Source organism: Corticium candelabrum, chromosome 11 (genome assembly GCF_963422355.1).
Source record: "Corticium candelabrum chromosome 11, ooCorCand1.1, whole genome shotgun sequence".
NCBI classification, from domain to species: Eukaryota; Metazoa; Porifera; class Homoscleromorpha; order Homosclerophorida; family Plakinidae; genus Corticium; species Corticium candelabrum.
The window spans coordinates 2883754-2900411 of record NC_085095.1 but is presented as its reverse complement, the minus strand read 5'-3'; the positions used below and the strand labels follow the sequence as shown (position 1 = coordinate 2900411).

At 42.4% G+C, this 16658-nt stretch overlaps 1 protein-coding gene across 1 annotated transcript; it reads left to right on the top strand.

Moving 5' to 3' along the window:
• The first annotated feature begins 12877 nt into the window (after nucleotides 1-12877).
• Nucleotides 12878-15425, top strand: LOC134186573 (uncharacterized). Its single transcript, XM_062654561.1, has 2 exons — nucleotides 12878-13137; nucleotides 15296-15425. Exons 1-2 carry the CDS (start codon nucleotides 12878-12880, stop codon nucleotides 15423-15425), a joined length of 390 nt encoding a protein of 129 aa, XP_062510545.1.
• The last annotated feature ends 1233 nt before the right edge of the window (nucleotides 15426-16658 follow it).

The window sequence follows — 16658 nt, the reverse complement described above, 5'->3', positions numbered from 1 at the left end:
TACAGTAGTCCGTAGACGAACTCATGGACTAAAAGTGAAACGTAAACGCCAATACGGTAATATTTGTCACACTAAGGGTGCATGCCATTGTTACAATGTATGTGATGAATATTGTCCAAATCTGCACAGTTAAGCAATAGTGACGCTATATTTAGTAGTAGAAACAATAGTACTTCATCAGTACACATTGCACAACGAAAAAAGCTAGAAATCAGATATACCTTAGACATTATTGAAAAATTCTAATATTTTTCAAAATTAGATATTTAAAACATTTATCAACTTTGCACATCATCTAGTGATAACAATAGAATTCTTTGAGTATTTGTAAGAAAGTGTCTAGCCATTCCATTATTGACAGTAACAAACTGTGGGATTCAGAAATTCATAGGAAAAATGTTTTACATGTCCATTCTTGTTCACATACTCGACATGAACATTGGCTTTATTGAATTCGATATTGCCTCGATTGTTGTCTCCATGGTATCATTTAGGGACACAGCACGGACTCAGCTCTTCACAGTTCATGTATTTGTCTTCGCAACTCTTCACCAGATTTTGCATGTGTAACGCATATTCGTCGTTGATCACGTGTCCTGACGTTTGTGTATTGTGTCGAAGACAGCGACCCAAGCAGTAAGAGATGGTGAAGCTTGTATTGTGAATGCTGACGATTTCTTCATCAGGTGCAAGTCTAATCCAGTTGATATCTTTTTGTCCAAACGTTTTATGTCTCAGTCTACATCGTTCAGGAGCTGGTATGGGATTTTTAATGGTGCATACTATCCTTAGTTCTCTGCAGTGGACGTTCATTCCCGAAAGTTGAGAGTCCAAGTAAAACAATAAAGACACAAATGAGACACTGTACCGTAGACAAATTTCTTGTTGAGTCAACCTCGTCTCTAGGTAAGACTTTCGCTCTTTAATTTGTCCAATCAGATGTCAGTCCATTCTTAGATAGATAGCTGTCAGCTAGTGGACATCTCGCGCTTTAGGGTATCGGTTCTAATACGTCCATCTGCAGTTCGTCTCTACGGTTTCTACGGTTGTCAACAAGCCTATACGCGTACAGATGATAGTATTATAATATCACTTGCAACGGGATGGGTGTTGGTCAATCTGATAAAATGGAATGCATTCAAGACTTCCCCATCTATGTGTGCAGCGGTTGTGGTACACACTACGGTCCCTATCACCATGCCTGACCTTCACCTATTGGTGTGGACGCCAGAGTACTCGAATGTGTGGAAAGTGTGACAGCGACACGGATTACAAGCTAGAACTATGTGGCAGTGCTTTCTGTGTCCGTTACACAATTTTTCATTATTGCATGCGGGTTAGACTAGGTTGCGAGATAATACGACGCTTTGCATAAACAGCAAAGATGACAGTGCCCGTCAACAAAACCGCGTCAAATCCCATTACATATTTTTACTCGCTAAAGTCATTAACTCCATAGTATTTGCCATTTAAAATTTTATCGCTAAAATTTTGTAATTTAAAATTTTTCTTCAAAAGTTATATATTAAGTTATAAAAGTTTATTTATTTATTTGTTTATTTATTTATTTATTCATTTGCTATCTCTTATTAGTGATTGGAATAGATGCATAGTGCAACGGAAAGCCAAGGTCACTCGTGGTTTTCGTTGTGTCACTTCTTTCAATCAGTCAGTTGGTTATGACCTGAAACATCTTCTCCCTATATAGCAGTTGAGCGTTTTAAGTACGGGAGATTCCCCCCAAAGAAGGGTGGTTATCTAAGGCGATTGATGTTTCTCTATCTACATGCTGCCCGCATCCTGACAAACGTCTTTTCCGTTGTAAGGCTCTTATCTATAATTATAAATCCCAAGGTAACATAGCGTCGAGCGAATTGATACATGCATAGCACATTGATCGTCGTCTCGTCTCCAGCATGTCTTAATTAATTTACTTGTCGTATTCATGCAGTTCCCTTATATAGACGGTGTTCTCATCTTCTCCATGCACGGAAACCGAACACGGTTACACCACAAGGTCATGAGTAACACTAATGTGTCTAGATAGTTACCGTTGTGGAACGTCAAACAATCTTGACTGGCCCGCTCGTATACAGAGGTCGGCTGCTCTACGTACGGGAGCGTTCGAATATAATCAAAGCCGCCGGACCAAAGTACGACGGCGTCACGACGTCATCACATACTGATGCTTCCTCTAGAAATAATCATTCGCCTATTCATGAGTTGCGAACGAACACAACGTACAAGCGAAGGCAAATGCATAAATTTACATGCACACGATTGGAGACCCTAAACTGATTCACTTGCAATGTCCACCCATTATTAGTTCATTGCTATTTTACAATGAGAAATCTACATTTCTATGAAGAAAAGTAACTAACTCGTTAATCCGGGTGCAAGCGTCTGCTAGATTGCAGTAGTACTGTACGTCTATAGAATGTTCACTTTCCTTGCGTCTTCCAGGAAAGTCGTGCTTTTGAAGTCACATGCAGGTCCTGAAGCTCCCGTGCGCTCGCTGCGGTGTCATTCACAAGATATTTGTAATAAGACTGTTCGGCTCGCTATCTATAGCTAGCTATAAATCGGGATTATTTACGTTATTACGCAATAGTGGATTGTGCAGAGTGTATCTAGACCAAACGCATTCAGAAAAATCTTGCTCTTCTCTTCACTTTTTCGTGCAACTTAATTTTTTGCGTAACTATTGTTCCTGGCGACCCACAGTGGTCTAATTAAGGAGTGCATGCGTCGTTTTACTAGCTTTCTATATGTATAGTTTTCTTGTCTTTTCTCTTTCTTTTGAACTTAAGAGGAAACTAGAACTACACCGTGTGATGTGTTAGAGAATAAATTATTATTGTTGCTGTTATAATAGAGATAAGTTAGTTCAGGATAGATCACGTCACGTGCTTAAACAGTTAGCAGAACACTTGCAGCCCTTGGAAACGTTCTCTAACTATTACCTAAAAAACCAGACACCAACAATAGTAAGTTGTCCAATGACGTCATGTATGCACATTAATTAATTAAAGTAGGGTGGGGTATTGGTTGTGCAGTATATGTATCACAGTATATTATGATTGTGGCATTTCAACTTCAGGTTCAATGTGCTAGATGTCGAGTGCATTCACAAGCAATTAGCATAGTTGCTGAAAGCAACGAGCTGTCTATCGATCCTTTTCACAAACAACTGCTGCCGTATATGATTTTTGTTGTCATTCTCTAAAGAGTAGGATTTTAACTTTTAAAACACAAATGCTACTACTTTTATAGTCATTTCTGGGTAGCTTGTTACCTGTTTTTTCTATCAATTTTCGCTCTTAAGTATCTATTGTATACAGTCACAAATTATTTATCTTGACATATGATTACTAACATCTAATTAAAGATATTTTTGCTGCTCATAAAATTATACAAGTCCGAGTTATAAGAGACCTTTCTGTCTATTGCGGTACACGCTCTGACCGAAAAAATCTGTACGTACAAGATAAACGAATATACGTTAACAATTACTAAAGATAATGTCGAATTGGACTGTCGCAAGACATTGCACTTTGGCAATGTTGTCCGTCATGAGAGATATCTGTATTTCTTTAGACAATGATGGTGAGTATAATTGAACTAGAGAGAAGTTTGAATAGTTAGATATACGGTACTTACTCAATGTGGAAAATGTCATAAATCAGTCTGTTGTTTGGAGCATTAGTTGACTAATAGCAAAAAATATAACAAGAATATTATTGCGGTACGACTCTTGAATGCTAAGTGATGATAAGACAATTAATCTTAATGACATTCGTTTCGACTTGCACTTGTCTAATAATTAATTTGAAAAATATTAGCTACTCAGACCGAGAATAGATTTGTGCAGTAGTCCGTAGACAAACTCATGCGCTAAAACATAAAACGTAAACGTCAATACGCCAATAATTGTCACTATAAGGTTGCATGCCATCGTTACGAGTTTGTGTCTGGTGAATATTGTACAGTAGTCTGCAGAGTTAACGTAAGCAATCCTGACGCTGTGTTTGATGGTAGGAGCAATGTTTCTTCATCCGTATACATTGCACAACGTATAAAGCTAGATATCAGATATAGCATTATTGGAAAATTTCAATATTTTTTAAAAATTTGTAAGAAAGTGTCTAGCTATTTTACTATTCACAGCTCATCTAATTTATTCGTGCGGCTATTACGAAGCAAGGTGTCATTTCTGATAATTTTAATGAATTAAATAAAGAGTGCTATATCTTGAGTGATGTGAGTTTCCTTCCTCTTTCTAACATATACTTAGGCTTGCCTTCTACTTTTCGGCAATTCTTTCTACGTCCCTTTAGCATTAAACATAGCGAATTTGGTTTCTCCTTAGTCAGAGCCAGTGCAGTAAGAAATATGGTTCCCCGAGAAATGTGTCTCTTCAGACGAAATTCTTAAGGTTAAGGTTATCGCGTTCGTCTCAAAACAAAATAAAAACGCAGGTGAAACAGATCAAATTATATAGGCATGTATACTAAGAAAAGAAAACGGGAAGTGTAACTTGCGTTTCTGCAGCATCTCGGGTAGAGGAGAAGATTTTCGCTGCATACAGCATAGTCTTGACGTGACATCTATTAACAGTTAAATTTCCCTTATATAATTGGTCCAGATGACTCGATCGTCATTTTCCAAGTTGACTGCCAGAGCAACACCACAATTGACGTCCATAAAACACAGCTGCAGAAGCTTTGTAGGAGACGACATAAAACTATCGGAGTAGCTTTCTTAAACTAATGGTAGAACGAATTAAATGACAACAAAAACCTTTTCAATTGAGATTCAGTAGGCAGCACCCCATATCAGAACACATAATACACATGACCCAAGTCTTTCCAGCTTTCAACAAACTCCAATTTCTACCGTCAAAACAGTTTATAGGTAGAGACAATAATGTCATATACGACGCTGTGCTTGAGACAAAGCGTATGCACTTTGTTTTTGATGGATTGAAAAGCAATCGACGCTCAACAGGAAGTAAAGAGCATACGTCAAGCAATTGTTGTAGTTAATCCATGAGAAATAGTTAGTTATCTAGTACGTGTCAAGATAGATGAAGTAATGCCCGCGTATGGAATCGAATGCCCATATAACGTTAGGGTAGAATTAGATTGTAGCAAGTCTTAGCAGTTTGGCTACGCTGTCGGTCAAGACAATGATAATGAACTACACGTGTAGAGGGAATTTTGAATACCAGTGGCGAATCTAAGGCTTTTTAGCATTGTCACGGGAACAACGGGATCTTGGAGTATCAAATTCAATCGTTTACGTCAAGTCTTGGTAACTTTCCACTACGTGAACTTGGCAACCAAACGACTGCAGGAAAAGACACACAATGATTGCACAAGTTCTATAGTAGATGATGGAACTTAGAGGATTGCACGTGTGCGGTGGAATGATGTCACTGCCTGAGGTTCCGAGCCTCAGAAAGCTACCCGAGTGTGCGGTTGGTCTTGCGTAGCCAGACCTTACCGCCGCGTCATATATATATATATATATATATATATATATATATATATATATATACTTTCGGGCGCTAAGGCGGTACGAGTACTCAGGATTACGGTCTGGCTACGTGAGACTACTTCGGGACAGATTTCGATGATTGGAAGCCACTGTGCCAAAGTTCTGAAACAAAAATGGCTGTTGGCCCCACAGACTTCTTTTTCGGAAGCGCTAGGGTACAGTAACTCAGGCACAGACAACCGACTCAACGACTCGATGACTCGTCACACATACTAAGCATGACCTCATTGTCACAAGACCAGATGCCGCCAACAATCTAAGTGTTGCTATGACGCATAGATGACTAGAGGCACACGTAGACTCTAGTGTTGCTATGTAAGCAGCACAATACAGCTGTAGACTAGCTGTTTAACCATAGTTTAGCTAAAAATGTCTTAGCATGTGGTGTCTAGTGACGCCAACGTGACCTGCAGTTCCAAAACTAAATTGAACGCGAGTTCTAGCTTTTCGGGCAGTTCTAGAACTGTCAGAACTGCAAACCGAACGCGCCCATGGTTGCTACAAGCAACGAGCAATCTATTTATCCTTTTCTATGATTTGGGTAGTCATGCTGCAAAGTTTAGAATCTTATGTTTAAAAACACTAAATGTTAATATTTTAAGTAAATCAGTTTTGCTGGGATAGCGTGTTGCCTGTCTAACAATTTTCGCTGTTAATTATTTGATTGTATATAAGGGTCACGGAGTTTTGTCTTGTTTTTTCCTAAATGAGTGTAATTACTTCTTTTGTAAGCAACATCTTTGAGCTACGAGTCATGACTGCGTGTTCTAAATCTATATATCTCTTGTAGTTGATGGAAAAGTAGATTTTCTGTTGAAAAGGTTTCGAGAAAAAGTTTGTTGGGAAACAGCAAATCAACTTTCAGAGGACATTAATTATGCGCTTTCAGAAAGAGCAATGCTCGACGCATTAGTTGCTAACAATCTCATTAATGATATGGAACACCGGAAGGAAATAGGTGGTATTAAAGCAAAATGGACAGACTCGAATACTCACTGGTTGTTGACAGAAGTACTTCCGTTGAGTGGTGAACTAGAATTTAAGAAGCTTTGTTGTTTACTATTTACAAAGTCTAACATTTCTCGGATTGGAAGATACCTTTGTGACAAATGGAGCATTTCTTTTTCAAAATGCGAAACCAGCGGCTTCATTAAGTTTTATGTCGACTCATCTTGTAAGGAGTTTTTTGATAGTGACAGTCGTCGATGGTCTCTTGGTCACATCGGTGTTTTTGGCAATCCGGTTTTTGGAAGATATGAATAAAAAAGAAACGAAGTTACATCCAATGGTATTCACAAACTCACTTGTCTGCATCGATAACGAAATTACAGCAACACTGACAATAAGTAGTGAAGACAGTCACTTTCGCGAGGAAGTTTTTCGCAGAAACGTGGCTCTTTTGCCAAAGTCACAACGTCTGAAGTGGACGTAGTTTTTTTCTGATAGTAACAATACTAGGATGTTATTACGGTTGTCTACCCGAGCTGGATTGCGACTTTTATCTATCATTAATTCGGAAGAGTTGAAAGATAAATTTGATTGAGCGATTGCAAATGCATTGAGCTCAGAGTCAGCGACAAACGTCTCCATACAAGTCAAGATAAGTGATTTGTTACCGTATACAATTTCCTTCGCTCTTCCTGGAGTATTTTACGAAGATGACGGTGAGAGATAGTGCGGTGTTATGTCGCGAGTTTATTTATAACGTTTTGTTCTTGTCCAGAATATCAGAAAACGTGGGCTTGGGGTGAGAAGTTAACTAATCTATATCTGTGTGTGTGCGTGTGTGTGTGTGTGTGTGTGTGTGTGTGTGTGTGTGTGTGTGTGTGTGTGTGTGTGTGTGTGTGTGTGTGTGTGTGTGTGTGTGTGTTTTGTCAGTGTTGAAGCAAGCAAGGCGTTGATGTTTTAGGATTACGTTTAGTTGGATTTATCGTTTTGCCATGCTTGTTCTGCATTGGGTTGACCATTCTGTGCAAACCGCAGGCCGCGAGCGATTGTGGACAGCGGACTGCAAGCAATTGGCATACCAGTAGTATGCAAACTTATAGTTGTGTTGCACTTACTTCGAGTACTAGCAATCGTGGACGGCAAGCCGAGATCAATCAGCGTACCAGTGGTATACATTGTGGTGCACGTACGCACACGACTAGCTAGTGTAAAAGGTGGACAACAATCGATGAGCATACCAGTTGTCTACAAACTGATGCATTTGAACATATGGTCAGGAGTAGTTACTGGACGGCGCGGCGGACCTCGAGCAGTATGGTAACGTCCCAGCAGCGTATACAATTGCATTGATATGGATGAAATGATGCACTTGAATGGTCGCCTAGTTAAGTACTAACGTACATGATTGTGTAGATTCTTCAACTAATCAAAATCGTTGCCAGTGTTAATATTCATAATTGACTGTTTACTGTTTACGTATACGTATATACTCTTTTCAGTACTGATCACTGTTCAATGTATACGTATTTGTTATGTGCAACACGTTTGATGTATTCGCCCGTTGCAATGTTTTCGTTCATAGTGACTCATAAACCTAGCAACGCAACAGCATTATTTTTATATTAACTGGACTGGTCAATATAGCCTATATTAGGCATGATGCTCGTCACTCCTTCAAACTGCATACATGAAGTACGTATCATAAACACTTGCCTGTAAAGATAGAAGTAACTAGATATCAGCAGTATATAAAGGCCTGTCCACACTGGCAACTGGATCGCGATCGGTTGAATTCAATTAGAAATTGTGAGCGCTACCCTCACGTACGCTACGCGCGTATACGCGCGTAGTCGGAACATCTAAAGCTGGATTTACAATATGCAAACGCTTGAGCGTCGCGTCGCGTCACTTCGCGTAGTACAAATTCAAATTGTAAATGGTCTACGCGACGCGACGTTCGACGGACGCGACGCTCGCGACGCGACGCGTTCAAATAGAATCGAGTTCTATTTGAGCGTCGAACCGGAAGCTCTACACGTCGCGTCGGAAGTAGCACCTTGATTTCGACCAATCACAGCCAACGCTAGATGAACTTGTGGCTTCCGTGGGCAAAGATTATTGATTTGGGCGCTGTACTCGACGTTGAGCGGTCTATAGATTGTGTAGGGAGCTGTCCTTTCTTGCGGATGATCAACTGCGAGACGTACAAAGACCTGCGTACATGGGAGAACGCCTAGAAATTGATTTTGAGCAAGCTGGGGGTTCCGGCAGAGTTCTGCTAGTAGAAAATCGAAGTGCGAGTGGTCAGTTCAATAATTCAGGCAGCGACGTCTACGGCGCGCTGAAATCGTATTGTGAATGGTACGACGCGTGTGACGCGATACGTGCCACTCCCACGCAAGACAACGTGACTGGACGCACGCGACGCGACGCTCAAGCGTTCCCATATTGTAAATCCAGCTTAACACTCCTCACTCGTCTTTGTTCTCGGTCACTTTACGTCGCTGTATCCGCTTTCCACAAGCAAACAAGCGACACGTACACGTCGGTTATGAGTCACGTGCTTTCGAAAATGAGGCGGAAGTAGCGTTTTCAAAGTGCAGTGTGGACGCTCGCTATCCCGATCGGATCGCGATCCATTCTGGTCTAGTGTGGACAGGGTTTAAGAGGTTCTGGTGCTGTTGATGAGTACTCATCAAGTACCACTTGCTGCGTTCTGCGATTCGACTGGCTCACGGAATCCAGAATCTGGACTGACAAAGCCTTGCCGGGTCGCTATTATTTGTAGGTATTTTTCAAGTGCGGTTGTAGGCTTCAGAGACTGCGGGAGCCAGGCTTACAGAAACTTTGTATTCCTGTCACTCGGTGTCAGTGCAGTAAGAGACCCTGGTGATATAGGAAGCCTCTTAATTCTCCAAAACACGATTGATATGATGCCCAATGCAGAGGCCATTAAGGCAATAGAGACCATACGAGATTTCTCTAATTAGTTGCTTCATTCGATCCGTAGGTGATCCCATGCTGGTCTGCAATCATAATTTCGACCCATCGTCTCCAGATACGTACATATGGGCGCAATTGCTCAAGACACTATATCTAAAGTTAGATAAAGTTCTTCAAATAAGTAAATGGCATCCACATTCTCAGCAGTCTCTCAAGGTATTTGGCGAGTCAGCGCAGAAGTATCCTTTCGATACGATCTACCAGTAGCTATAGCTTGTTCACGAAACCTTTCCCGAAACTGCAGATAGGTAGTACAAGCACTTCTCGAGGTAACGGAGATTGTACTTTTGGCATCAGGAAGGAAGACTGCACTATATCGATGAACCAAAGAAAAGGGAGATAAATGAAAGCCTCGGTTTCTTGGTAGTAGCAATGGTTCTCTGTACTACTAGTCGCTAGAGAGTGCTGCGCTGTAAACATATGGACGTCGTTTGTTTCATAGCTGCTTTTATGGTTAAAAAGTAACAGATATGAGAGTTAAGTTGTGTGCTTGTGCAAGATAACCAACTTACCTATTAAGCGCTTGTAATGGTATTCAAAATTGTGTGTGTGGGTGTGTGTGTGTGTGTGTGTGTGTGTGTGTGTGTGTGTGTGTGTGTGTGTGTGTGTGTGTGTGTGTGTGTGTGTGTGTGTGTGTGTGTGTTTGTGTAGCAGAGGATCTCCAAGACGGTGAATCTGATCACCTCCGAATTTGTCTCTCGCGCGCCGCCGAATCTATAGATCACGAAAGTGAGATTGTCGTCGTCTTCCCGACTTTGCAAAGACGCGCATTCCTGCCGATTCAACACACCTCCGCTACCGCGCGATATCTCCGGAAAGGCGCATCAGATCTCCACCGAATTTACACTGCCCGTTGATCGTGTCGGATAGTACAAAGAGATGCCTGTACGAGAGTGGAAAGTCGATGACTGGGTATGCAGGCGACATGGGATGCAGTAGCATACTGGTGAAACAAGAGCTGATCAAACCAGATCAGTACACGGGAAAGTTTGGGTTGATCAAGTTAGCGGACTGCACGGTCAGGGAAGTCCGATTGGCGATAATAGAGATCGATACTCCATACCTCACAGGAGACTTGAAGGCTCTGTGCCCGCGCGACGAGATCTACGATGTCGCTATCGGAAACGTCCCCATGCCAAAGATCCCAACGAACCGAGAGTGAATCGGTGGGAGGACAGTGCGTTAACCGAGTGGCTTAAAAAAGGACCGACCGGAGTAACCCGTTGCTGACGAGCACTTAGAAGGAATGGATGGATGTCGACAGAACGCGACTGTCACGTTTGCAATCGGAAGACAAATCGCTGCGCACGTACCAAGACGAAACCAGAACGCATACAAAAGGATGCCAAAAAGGATGGCAAAAAGTAACGTTCAAACTCAAAAACGGCGCGTGGTATCGACTGTACAAGCACCTCAAAGCGAATAAGGGAGAGCAGATACGTTAAGTGATCGTCCCGAAAACACTTTGTAAGCAGATTATGGAGATTGAAAACGAGTCGGTGATGAGCCGACACCTTGGTATAACAAAGACGAGAGACAGGATCATCAACGCGACTTCTGGTGGCCAGGGATCCAAAGCAACGTGACCAGGTTCTGCAGATCATGCGACGTATGCCAAAAAACCGATCCTAAAGGCACAGTACCCTGGGTGCCTCTTCCAAGGATGTCTGTGATCGATATTCCATTCAAGAGGGTAGCCGTCGACTTGGTAGGACCTATCTGTCCTCCTAGAGACAGCGGATACAGGTACATCATTAAGTAGGTTGATTACGCTACAAGATATCCCATAGCCGTCGCGCTAAAGAAAGTTACCGCGGAGAACGTGGCGGAGGCCTTCGTGAATATTTATAGCCGCATTGGGGTTCCAGAAGAGTTACTCACCGATAGGGGAACTCAGTTTACTTCAGACTGTATGAAAGAAGTATGACGTCTACTCAGCATCCGACATCTAACTACCACATCACTCTATGTGAAACAGGTTAGTGGAACGATTCAACGCTACGCTAAAAATCTACGCTAAAGAGACTATGTAGCGCAAAACCACGGCAGTGGGACCGCTATATCAATGTCCTCTTGTTTGCGTACTGTGAAGTCCCTCAACAGTCTACGAGATTTGCTCCATTCGAACTGCTCAAAGGGAGAACGGTGAGAGGACCGATGAGGATTCTGTGATCGATATGGACAGAGGAAGAGGGCGAGACCGAGACGAGTACTAGCTATCAATATGTGTTCGAACGAGAGAAAGTCTGGAGGAGATTATGAAAGTAGCTCGTGATGAATTAGAGAGGTCTCAAGGACGCTACAAACGATCCTTCGACAAAAGATCAAATGAGAGACGGTTTGCCGTGGCGAACGAAGTGCTAATGCTATTACCAACGGACAATAACAAGCTGTTAATGCATTGGCCGGGACCATTCCGAGTAACCAAGATCGTCGCAATCAATGATTTTATGAAGTCGAAGTACGGGGAAAGAAAAAGATTTACGATGCGAATTTACTGAAAAGGTACCGCTCGAGGAGTGACACCGACGGCAAGCTTTGTAAACGACCTTCGAGAGAATGGCTTTTAGAGGTATCAAGTGCGACAATATTGGAAGCAGATGGATGGGATCAAGACGACTCCGTGGATGGGAACAGCCTGCTCCAGCAAGAAACCTGTCGCCCCAAAAAGACCGAAGAGGACGTACAAATAAGTGAAGAGTTGCCGTATGAAGAAAGAAGAAAAGCTCGAGCGGTAAACGAAGAGTTTAGAAACGTTTTTAATGATCTTCCAGGCTCGACAGACTTGTCCGTACATCGGATTCGACTAACGTCTGATCGTCCGGTGAAGTCTAAGCCATACGCAATACCGTTTCATATAAAGCCTGAACTAGAAAATGATATCAGGGATGGTGAAAATGAATATCATTCGGGTATCGGAGTTGCCATACGCATCTCCAGTCGTTTTAGTTCGGAAACCGGACGGAAAAAACCAGCTTTGCATGGATTATAGAAAACTCAATCGTCTGACCACATGCGACCCCGAGCCTACGACACCTTTAGTGAATATAGTTCAAGATCTTTCCCGAGACCGATACTTTACAAATATAGAATTATGTAAAGGCTACTGACACTTCCCCGTGGAGACTGAACATGTACCCAAAACCGCGTTTGTGGTGTACAACGGTACCTATGAATTCGTCAGAATGCCGTTCGGATTGGTCAACTTCGCAGCTACTTTGGTGAGAGGATTGAAAAAGTTACTGAAAGGACTGGAGTATGCGAACCACTACATTGATGACATCGTCGTTCATACACCTACATCGGAAAACATGTTACCGCTCTCAGCGGTGTTCTGAGGAGGATCGCCCAAACCGTTCTGACAATTATGCCTTTCAAATGTGTCGACGGAGCGCGTACGCTGTCGTTTATCGGCCACGAGATCGAACACGGCCTTATTCACCAGAACGAGGAAAATGCCCTAAAAATTAGGAAAGTTACGAGGCCCGGTACGGAGAAAGGATTGCGCGCATTTCTAGGACTAACAGGGTTCTATAAGGAATATTTACCCAAGTATGAGGCCATAGCAGTTCCTCTGACCGACTTGACAAAGAAAGGATTGCCAAACAAACTGAAATGGAAGGAAGCGTAATAGAGGGCAGGGCGTATTAGGCGCTGAAGACAGCGCTACCTGGCCGACCCATACTCAAGCTGCCTGAACATGATAGGCGTATCTTGATTCGAGTGGACGCTTCAGATGTATGCGTGGGCGCACGAAGGAAAACCATTCCCGGTAGGATACCCAAGTGAGAAATTCAGCGACCGAGAGAGAAAATTCTGTACCATCGAGAATGAGTGTTTAGCCGTTGTCGGAGGGGGGGGGGGTTTAGAAAGTTCTTGAGATTCATCTATGGAGTAGAATTTATTCTCCAGACAGACCATCAACCTAAACTCGTACCCAGTCCTCCTCCTCGCGCCCGCTCCGCGTGTTTTGGCACGTGCTTTTTGTTCCACTCGCCAGGAGGACAGGTAACATATTATGTCACGTGAAGAACTAGTTCTTCACGTGGTACGTTTTCGGTGTATTGATTGGTCAAAACTGCAACCGAGACGAAAAAATGTTGCTACAAGGGCACGAGTAGGATCCTATAAGAATATATTGAGTAGCAATTACCTTGACTATTAGACAGTTATTAGCAATAGTTGTCGTCACGCAAGGTGCAAACTCATTAGTGTCTCTGCAGTGGACATCATGACGACGACGTCTTCTCCAGCCGGAATTGACAGAGATGTCTCTAGCTGCTCAGTATGAAGCGAATGGTAGCCAATAGACGAAAGGAGCGCGTACGAGGTGCATTCGCTACCGATAGATAGTGAAGCTACAACGTTCATGAAGCGAGGATTTCGCTCGTTGCAACGAAAGCGATCTACTTTGTAATTCTAATTTCTGAACAGTCCCTAGAAAGAGCGTAAAGCTTTGTGTTTTTTTGTGTTGGCCTGCGACGTTTAGCGTTGTACTCTCGTGGGACTAATTACTCGACACCATATTATCAGTGCAGGTGGCAACAATTTACAGGATCGGTTTCTAATTAAACTAATGAGATAAATGGTCACATCACGTAATATGTTACCAGTCCTTCTCTTGGCAAGTGGAACAAAAAGCACGTGCCAAAAGACGTGGAGCGCGCGCGAGGAGGAATGGGTACGAATCTACATCAACCGCTAGCATACTTGGATAGAGCGAAATTCGAGAACGATAGAATCATGAGGTGGACCATGTATCTGCAAAGCTACAGCTTCACGGTGTAAGTTATCAAACGTTCGAAAAATGTCGGAGCCGACTTCCTGAGTAGGGTGTACTAACGGCGACCAACAAAGACGTGTTTGAGTTGCAAACGGGGGAGATATATGTCACGTCTCTAAATTTGAAGTTTGGGAGGGGCTGCGATACTATACATGGGATTGAGGGGAGACGCTAATACTATATATTGGGAAGCAGTTATTTGAAGAATGCAATTCGTCGGTCAGCGGGGAGACAGGAAGGAAGAGTGTGGGAGAGAAAGAGAGTGACGGACGAGGTAGAAGAAGTTCCGTAGCGAAGGGTCGGTGTGACTGAGAGCAACTAAGAGAATTAATGTTAACTGTCATCGGCGTGAAGTTTGACAAGATTGTTATACATTTATACTTGTGTACACACACACACACACACACACACACACACACACACACACACACACACACACACACACACACACACACACACACACACACACACACACACACACACACACACACACATCTTCCGCGTACGGAGGCTCTTGAATTCTCGCTCGCGACACTGACATTTACACCACATGATGCAATTCATTCAGTAGGCCAGAAAAGAATGTATCAGAACAGATTATATGCACCATTGGAAGTAGTAGGTGCCCTGATCACATTTCAGCTTGACACAGCTAGGTTCCACGTGCGACGTGATTACAACCTCTGATGTGAACAAGATGCAGAAGTTACAGCCTACAACACAAATTCTCACTACTTTTAATATGATGGAGGCAAGACAAAGCCAATAGGAAAATGCTATTTACAGGTAAAGAATCCGAAGAATGGCAAGCAGTACCAGAAGGAATTGGTGGTGGTGGAGAGCTCAGCAATGCCAGTCCTAGGAGCTAGAACAAGCCAGGAGATGAAGCTTCTCCAACTATATCATGACAATTTTCAGTCTGCTTCAATAAACCAAATACAAACAGTGACAAGATGCAGCAAGTGAGACAAGACGTTTTGCAACAATATGTGATGTTTTCAGTGGAGAAGTTGGCAAACTGAAAAGGAAACTTCATTCGGATGTCAATCCTCAAAGACAGCCAGTGAAAATGCCATTTTGGCGACTATCACTTGCAGTGAAGGATCAACTGATGTCTGAGTTACTGAGATGAGATGAGAGAAATGGTATGATAGACAACGTTCATGTTCCAGTGGAATGTATATCAAGCTTAGTGACTATTCAGAAGGCAAACAAGCAAATTAGAGTATGCATAGATCCGCAGCCTTTGCACAAACCCTGTGCAGGTCGGCAGCCGTATCCAATGCATACGATCATCGACGAACTGTTGCCAGAACTAGCAGAAGCCAAAGGCTTTAGTGTCATTGATGTCAAGAATGGTTATTGGCACATTGAACAGGATCACAATACAAGTAGATTAACAGCATTCAATACACCATACTGGTTATAGAAATGGAAATAGATGCCTTTCGGATTAGCAACAGCACTACAAATATTTCAGTACAAGGATTATCTGGAGAATTCACCATAGCTGATGATATCCTTATTGTTGGTAATGGTGTCACAGGAAATTCTGTCGCTAGGAAATTCTGTCGCGGCGACAAAATTTCCTATGAAATATTGTCGCTCTATTTCAACGTAGCGACAGTATATCCTAGGACATTCTGTCGCGTCTAGGAAATTTTGCCGCTCAGTACACCATCGCAAGTGCGCATGTATCTGTACTCCAAAACTCGGCTAACATTAGCTTGTGAGGTTAATGAAACCTCCCAGATTATCTTTAAGACCTGTGCTGATAAAACATGGTATCCTCACGTGCACTATACTATGAATATGACCTCTCAGTTGTTTATTTCTTATGATTGTTAGGTATATATAACACTGCCCTTGCCAAGTGCATACGTGTATAATTATGTTGATGTGCTACATACCTTCATTTTTTCTATACAACTTGTTTTCCATCTGTTTTAACCACTGCTTATATACATGTGCAACCTTTTTGCTTATTTATTTCTGCAACTACATATGAAAGTTTGCATGGTAAAAGGAAATATTACTGCAACCAGAAGACTAACTGATTCAAACTGATGCATGATACAAGGCGAACACAAATTACAACTAAACTATTGCTTACAGGAGTTACAGGACCATGGATCATTGCTGCGTTTCAGTACTTTCTTTGGCACACTTACACAGTTGACGTGATACGACTCCTTGCAGGAAGAACACTGCATCATTTTCCTTCCATCATCTGGTAACCTGCAGGCACAGTATACTCGAAGGCGTTCCCTGTGCAAACACTCACGCTTCATCCTCTTGTTTGTTTTCACTGCTGGAAATGGCACGAGAACCTTGAGTTCAATGACCTTGAGGAGATGGGCTCGCA